The 8190-nt window shown below is 39.6% G+C and overlaps 1 protein-coding gene across 1 annotated transcript in view; it reads right to left on the bottom strand.

Moving 5' to 3' along the window:
- Positions 1 to 5255: 5255 nt before the first annotated feature.
- The window catches only part of ARAP2 (ArfGAP with RhoGAP domain, ankyrin repeat and PH domain 2), a 570354-nt gene continuing 567419 nt past the window's right edge, over positions 5256 to 8190 (bottom strand). The window contains exon 33 of the mRNA XM_082248393.1: positions 5256 to 5784. Within this exon, the coding sequence (XP_082104519.1) occupies positions 5446 to 5784 (339 nt within the window). The 3' untranslated portion in view covers positions 5256 to 5445. The remainder of the gene's footprint in view (positions 5785 to 8190) is intronic.

Genomic DNA, 8190 nt, shown 5'->3' with positions numbered 1-8190 from the left:
TTGCACAGTGCTCCTTGGGATGTTTAAAGCTTGGGAAATCTTTTTGTATCAAAATCCAGCTTTAAACTTCTCCACAACAGTATCTCGGACCTGCCTGGTGTGTTCCTTGTTCTTCATGATACTCTCTGCGCTTTAAACTGACCTCTGAGACTATCACAGTGCAGGTGCATTTATACGGAGACTTGATTACACACAGGTGGATTCTATTTATCATCATTAGTCATTTAGGTCAACATTGGATCATTCAGAGATCCTCACTGAACTTCTGGAGAGAGTTTGCTGCACTGAAAGTAAAGGGGCTGAATAATTTTGCACGCCCAATTTTTCAATTTTTTATTTGTTAACAAAGTTTGAAATATCCAATAAATTTGGTTCCACTTCATGATTGTGTCCCACTTGTTGTTGATTCTTTACAAAAAAATACAGTTTTATATCTTTATGTTTGAAGCCTGAAATGTGGCAAAAGGTCGCAAAGTTCAAGGGGGCTGAATACTTTCGCAAGGCACTGTATATACATAAAGCATAAGGTATGCATCATAAGATGAAATAGGCATTTCACTATAACCATTGATTACATCCATTACAGAAAGTATATTACTGTTTTGCCCTGGCATCTTTATAATTAAATTATATATGTATACATAATCATAGTTGCAAGCCATTTACTTGCAACCTTCTCCAACTGGCATCCACCTAATCTCATTAAAAGGTAACAAAACATAGCTATCCACCTTCTGCTTTTGAGTGACACCACTTGCCAGCCTCCCCTGACCCGAGACCCACATTACACACATCCCCTGGTGAGTGTCAACTAGCCCATAGAATTACCCCTTGATCAACAACTTAAAGCAGTATTAAACCCAAAGGCAAACCGTTTATTACAGTATATTGCAGCTTACCTTTTCTTAGATGTGATGGTTGCTTTCTTTTTCTTTTTTTTTTTTTTTTTTTTAGGCTTTCAGCTATTTTCATCTGGTGATCTGGCCAGTAAGTCTGTTGTGTTTAAAAAGAACAAGCTCTCTTCCAGATCAGTTAACAGGGATGAGATGAACCATTTAACACTAGCAAGGGTGCTTACAAAAATTATCTTTTCACGTAAAACCTTTATCCCTACATGATAAAAAACTGTTGCTGAAATTGATTGTAAAGTGTTAGCTGGAGTTTGGCTTCAATTTGTTAGTGTATTTAAATCTTCTTTCTTGCAATGAGTTTAACAATACTGTTTGAGCTTCATCATGTGACCTTAAAGGGTAACTCCACTTTCGTGGGGCAAAAAAATCAGCAAATAAAGAAAAAACAATACAGCGTATAAAATTGGGACACAAGTCATATTGTAATTGAATGTTATTAAAAATTACCTTTCCTTTTTAATCTGCAGCTGTTGTCATTTTCTGAAAATGCAATGCAATATGGCTACCTGGAGCTGTTCTGTACACAGAATGTGTTCTGACCACACACCAGAAACATAATTTTCTGCTTGTCCGATTGGCTGACCAATTTTCCCAGAAGTCTTCATAAGATACAAGTCAGATTTCTGGCATTCCCTGCAACAAAAATGTAATTTTTGGTGAGAAACTCCCAATAGGAACACGTATAAAGGGATGCAGGCCCAGCAACGTTCCTCATTAGTGCCCTGCAGCATCCACAGCTGATAGATAATTATGAAACCACTCCCATTTGACCCGCTCAGCACAGAGGAACAGACAGCGATTTCTTAAGAATAACAAAAAGGTAGGAATCTGCAACAAAGTTTGTTAAAATCGCTGCAATGTACAGAGATCACACAGAGGGGAATGTTTTTTCTCAACAAAAGTGGAGTTACGCTTTAAGCCTAGAGAAAATATTAAATTGTGATTGTTTGATGTCATAAGGGATTTCAGAGTGACTATTTTCACTGAGGCAGTCTCCGTGAGGTAGATGGACCACCCATGAGCATAAATATTATGGCCACCATATAAACCTCTATGCAAGATGTTTTCATTGTAAACATTACCTGGTAAGATTATATACATATATTGCATGAAATAAAAAAAAAAGTGAAGTAATTTTAAAAACTAGTAAAACAACCTAATTTGGACTTGATTTCAGCTTCTTGCAGTTTCCCACATAGCAGCACAGAGAGTGGGAGAGGAGGGACTCTACAAAAGACGAATCAAGCTACATGAGCATACTAACAGGTAAAGCAATCAGATAGATACATACAGTATTATCAGTCAGTTGTTGCTCCTTCACTGTCCAATCACAGGCAGTGAGAGACATGACTCTGAAGCTTAGCTGCAGTAGGCAAATGGCTTGCTGAGCTCTTTATCAAGGCTGTGTATATCTCAGGACACAGACAAAAATCTGGCATGTAAACAGCTGTAATATATGTAGTTCAATGTTGTATTCAGCTGTTTGTTTGGAATTCAGCTTTAAAGTCCATCTACAGGGGAATGTAACTTCCTTCCTTGCAGTGGGGATGCGCATTTAGGTTTTGGTGGTTACAACAAGCAGTTTTACTTACCTTATCCTCCATTCCCCAGCAGCTGGTACACTCCTTTATTCCCCTATGCTCAAGCAATAGACTGTCTGTTGGCATCTTCACATCCAGTATAGGGCTATGGGTTCTGCAATGGACTTGATGATGCAAGTAGACCCGAAGCCAATGGAGCATAGGGAAATACCAGCTGCAGAGACTGGTCTTGCAGCCTAGAGGGGGCAAGCAGGAGAAGAGGGTTGAGTAAACAAAATTGTTCTTTGAGGCCCCCCAGACCTAAATTAGCATTTACCTCTTACAAAGGATAACTTTTCCTTTCCCTGGCGATCAGCTTTAAGGTCTATGCATTATTACTGATATTATAATGTTCATAGACAGTATTACTGACTATGGATGAGGACAACTTTGATTTCTGGGTTAAAGCGGAGTTCCAGCCATTTCACTCACCTGTCCAACGGTCCAGCGAAGCGGCCACCCGAAGCCTCAATCCTCTCCCTCGGCGCCGGCATCACTGCTGTGGGCACCCGGCTGTGACAGTTTGCGGCTTCACAGCCGGGTACCCACTGCGCATGCACAAGTCACGCTGCGCGTCTTGATTGGCTGGCAATCTTCTGGGACCTCTGACGTGTCCCAAAAGATTGCAGGGAGGAGGAGAGGAGAACTTCCGTTCAGGGCGCCGCGGCGCTCCGAGCGGAAGTGGGAGCGGGTACCTGTCAAAACTAGGTACCCGCTCCCCCCCCCCAAAAATGACATATGCCAAATGTGGCATGTCAGGGGGTTAGAATACCTAAAGCGGAAGTTCCACTTTTGGGTGGAACTCCACTTTAAGCTAGCTCTTTTTTTGGCATGCAGTTAGACAGGTTACAAGATGCAGTAGGTGAATCCAATGGTAGATATATCATATTACATAATTATACATCTGGTAGAAGTATTGCTTTATTAGTACCCTTGATATACACATTATTTGCTCCATGCCAGTAATCAATCAAGGAAAAAGTACCCAGCAGAGGAAAATGCATCTTTAAAACAAGTCTGCTTTATCATGACAGATTACTTTCATATACTGTGGGATTGATTCACTAAAACTGGAGAGTGCAAAATCTGGTGCAGCTGCTCATGGTAGCCAATCAGCTTCTAACTTCAGCTTGATAAATTAAGCTTTGACAAAAAAAACCCTGGAAGCTGTTTGGTTTCTTTGTAGACCTGCACCAGATTTTGCACTCCAGTTTTAGTAAATCAACCTCGTATGTCTATAGATGCAAGCAGAAGTATAATATAATATAATATAATATAATATAATATAATATAATATAATATTAAAACACAAAAATATTTCATTTTTAATGATTTATATAGTAAAAACACATTACAAAAAAAAAAAAAACTCAATATACCGGGACCGCAAAAACTGAACCGCGATGGAGCGGGGATTTACTGTATATATATATAATTTAAGAGTTGATCAAATATTTCTTTTTCAGGAAAAGTTGTCACAAGTTCAAATTGAGGTGTTACACATAAAATATAATGTAAAGTTGTTAAAAAGGTAAAATGTGGTCTTGCTCGTGCACTGCTAAGCTGACCACTTTAATATGCATTTCTAAACTCGTTAAAATTTGTACAGTAGTTCCACTTTCCAGCACTGTGCAGAGAGATAATTGTTGCTGACTTTTATCATATTGGAAAGGTTCCTTACAGTAAAAGCTGTGAAAACATGGAATGGCCCTCCTTTGGAACTGGTTCCAGTCAAATCAGTAGATTGCACTTTACAAGGGTCTTTTCTCCAAGCTGCAGGTTTATGGTTCTCGGAATGCAAAGTTTTTACATATTTATTTTTGTCTTTTGGTCAAACTTTATGGATATGTGTTTATTTTTAAAGCGGAGTTCCGGGCACAAAAACGATATTTTTTTTTGTGCCCCTCCGCTAGTTCGAGATCACCTGAAAAGGAATTGGATAGCTATTTTTTTTTGTTTACTCACCTTTTAATTGAAGATCGTAAATACTCACCTCAGAGTACTTCCTCCCTCGGAGCTGCGGCTCACCCCGTCACTTCCTGTCTCGCTATGATTCCTGGGAGCTGAACGTCATCGCTCCCAGGAATCAATGCGACGGCACCGGCCCCGCTCGTCACTTCCGGGCGACGCCGCATTCCCCTGCTAAACAGCTTCTGGGCATGCCCAAAAGCTATTTAGGAATTCGGCGCCGCACCGGAAGTGACGAGAGGGGCCGGTGCAGGCACATTCTGGGACAAGAAGACGCGGAAGAAGACACAGAAGAGGACCGCGCCGGCTTCAGCTGCCCACAAGAGAGATGGAAACGCTGTGGAAGAAATTTTATAAGTAAGTATTTCTTCTAAAAGGTAAGTACGAACCGGGACAGATCAGAGGCTAGCCATTTGGAATGTGCTAGCCCTGACTGTCCCGGGGGTATGTTTGTTAAAAAATGACATCTGTGCCCGGAACTCCGCTTTAACCTCACTGAATTATTAAAAGATAAACTTTGCAAACCGCAAAATGCAGTTTATCTGCTAACTAAAACCTTATAGCAACTTAGCCCACCTATCAAGTACATACTTTTGCTGCAGGTTAGTGGATGGGGCAGCTCAAGCATTGTAGTATCTTTGATGCCTTTCTCTGAGAGATTTTAACAGGAGAAAGAACTAACTGATATCAAATCATCCTTCACCCAAAGCAATGAGACAGTAAGGTTGCTTTTACAATATGACCAATTTTTATTGATTGAGAAGACAGAGTTAGACGGCTTGGAGGAAAAAAACAAAAAAAAAATAATAGATCCACAGTGTATAATTATTTTTATATCCACCTATTGCTTTATGTGCTTAACAATTTGTGGAAGAAAAAATGATAGTTTTCACATTATGTATTGTTTGAAATCAAAATGATATAAGCTGAAATTTCCTTTTAATTGAAAGTATATACTCCATGTTATATCTGAAATTGCTTTTGAATTACAGGCATTCATTCTGGTCTTTTCTGTTTTTGCGAAGAACTAGGTTTAGCTCCTTGATAACATTCTGTGGCAGTTGTGCGTTGGCTGACAGCTCTTTATTCAGCTGATCAGTGGGATTGTGTAGTCTCTTGACATCTATTGTGTCTAGTTCTTTTGTGTCACCACTGTAATTCTTAGGACTGTCAAGGTCAACCAAACTGTAGCGTTTCTTCTGGTTTGTAAGCCTTTCTTCTTTACTGTCGAAAACCTCTGCCATCAGAGACATCCTCTGTTGTATTGTGCTGGTGAGTCCTTCCTTGGATATTGCAGGTCGCACTTTTCTCCTTGTTTCTTCAGACTTTTGAATGATAAAACAGAACACATATAAATAAATGATGCAGACCGTATTGACATCACCAGCGTATGTGAAAGAACTATTGTATCTCCAGTTAAAAACATTTCAACTATTTTACTGCCCCACACTTGTATTTTTCCTAGCAGTCATTCTTTGGTTTTTTCAGGGTCTTCCTTCATAAATAGCTACTTTAGCCTGGACAATAAGTCTTTCATTTTCAATTTAAACCTGACATCACTTGTTTAGTGGTTTTAAATATTAAAATTTAAATAAGTCCTAAAAAAAGCTAAAAAATTGTAAAATATCAGAATTTAAAGCCCAAACCAAAAATCTAATATATTGCAGTTTGCCAGTCCTTAGATGCATTTGTTTTCTTTTTATCCTTTTTTTTTACTTTATTTTCAACTAGTATTTCTGCAAATAAAACACCTCCAGACCTATGATGACAATGCTCACTCACTATACTGTGTCCATGGAGAAGCAGCATTGTCACCCCAGGGCAGGACAACAGAACATCTCCTCCTCACCACTTTAGCCCCAGAGGATTTGGCTGCTGAAAGACCAGGCCCTATTTTGCGATTTGGCACTGTGTGATTGTAACAGACAATTGCGCGGTCGTGCAAAGTTGTACCCAAATGAAATTGACGTCCTTTTTTTCCCAACAAACAGAGCTTTCTTTTGGTGGTATTTGATCACCTGTTCGATTTTTATTTTTTGCGCTATAAACAAAAAAATGGGACAATTTTGAAAAAATAACAACATTTTTCACATTTTTTTATATGAAATTCTCAAAAAAAAAAAACTAAAAATCAAAATTTTTTAACATTTTAGGCCAATTTATTTTCTGCTACATATTTTTGGTAAAAAAAAAAATCGCAATACGCGTATTTTTATTGGTTTGCGAAAAAGTTATTGCGTTTACTAACTATGGGAAAGATTTATGTCATTTTTATTGGCTTTTTTTAAATTAGTAATGGCGGCGATCTGCAATTTTTTTTGCGGGACTGCGACATTGCGACGGACAGATCAGACCACTAACTGACATTTTTTACACTTTTGGGGGTACCAGTGACATTACTACAGTAATCAGTGCTATAAATATGCACTGTTACTTTAAAAATGACACTGATAGAGAAGGGGTTAACTTTACTGGTGATCAAGGGGTTAAGTGTGTCCCTAGGGGCATGATTCTAACTGTCAGGGGGCGTGGCTTGTGAAGTAATCACTGAGACATGCAATCCTATACAGCAGGATCACATAGCCTCTGTCATTACTTCAGTGAGAATGACAGACGGCTGTGTTTACATCAGCCGTCTGTCCTTCTCTCACTGCTGCGGGAGATTGCGAGATTGCGGTCACACACGCTGGCTCCCCAGCTGACGAGCGGGGGAGGGAGCGCACCGCGATCGCCCCCTAGCTCCTCCCAGGCGAGCACCGTACATGTATGACGCTTTGCCTGGGAGCGCCAGTCTGCCGCCGTACAACTACGGCGGGCGGTCGGCAAGCAGTTAATATGGAGGGGGGGTTCCGTAGTCCACAGAGAGAGCAATGCTAAGTGATAACACTCAGTAGATGAAGAAAGCACAGCCAGTTATGACATTTCTTGCCAGATTACCAGGAAATGTTTTGCCTTTCAAACTGTTAAAACTATGTACCACTGGTATTTAAAGAACTAAAGGGACCAGATAAGAGAAGTTCATTTTTTGGGGGTTTAACCTAACTCCAGCCAGCTTTTCACAGTTGTGGACAGACCTTGTCTTTAAAAAAATGTCTGTCAAGTTCTATTGCTTTCTGTGACAATTGAGGGATTTCATATTGGTTCATGCCCTTTTGATAGCAGGAGCAGAAATAAGAAAAACAGCTGTCACTGGAATAGAAAGGCCCAGACAATATTAACACCCAGACCTTCTCCTATTGTACTAAAAACAAGTTTTTTAGTTTTTTTGCTTAAGTCTATGTCTCCACTGGGGATATTGTCTATCACCTCCTGTCTCCACATGAAAATGGGGGACAAACAACAATGAATAATTTTGAGAGTTTTATCCCTTCCTTATTCTGTTCAAAACTAAAAAGAACTTCTAAACATTTCTTCCACTCAACGCTATTGCACAGGTCTGATTAAAAAACCCCATTTGGTATGGAGAGGATCAGGTGATTATATATAAAAAAGTAAAATTACAATGAATATGCATTCCTACTATATTTTTCAAACTGGACTTAAAGCGGAGTTCCACCCTGGGAAAGTTTTTTTTAATAAAAATACCCCCGGGACAGTCAGGGCTAGTGCATTCCACAATGGCTAGTCTCTGATCTGTCCCGGGTTGCACTTACCTTTTAAAAGAAATACTTACCTTGAAAATGTATTGTCCGGCGCTGCCATCTCAGGTGTGGGCTGCTTGAAGCCAGCGC

Source organism: Pelophylax lessonae, assembly GCF_965119305.1.
Source record: "Pelophylax lessonae genome assembly, chromosome: 1".
Lineage (NCBI taxonomy): Eukaryota > Metazoa > Chordata > Amphibia > Anura > Ranidae > Pelophylax > Pelophylax lessonae.
Note: the sequence above shows the minus strand (reverse complement) of the source record. Positions and strands in the feature narration are given on the sequence as shown.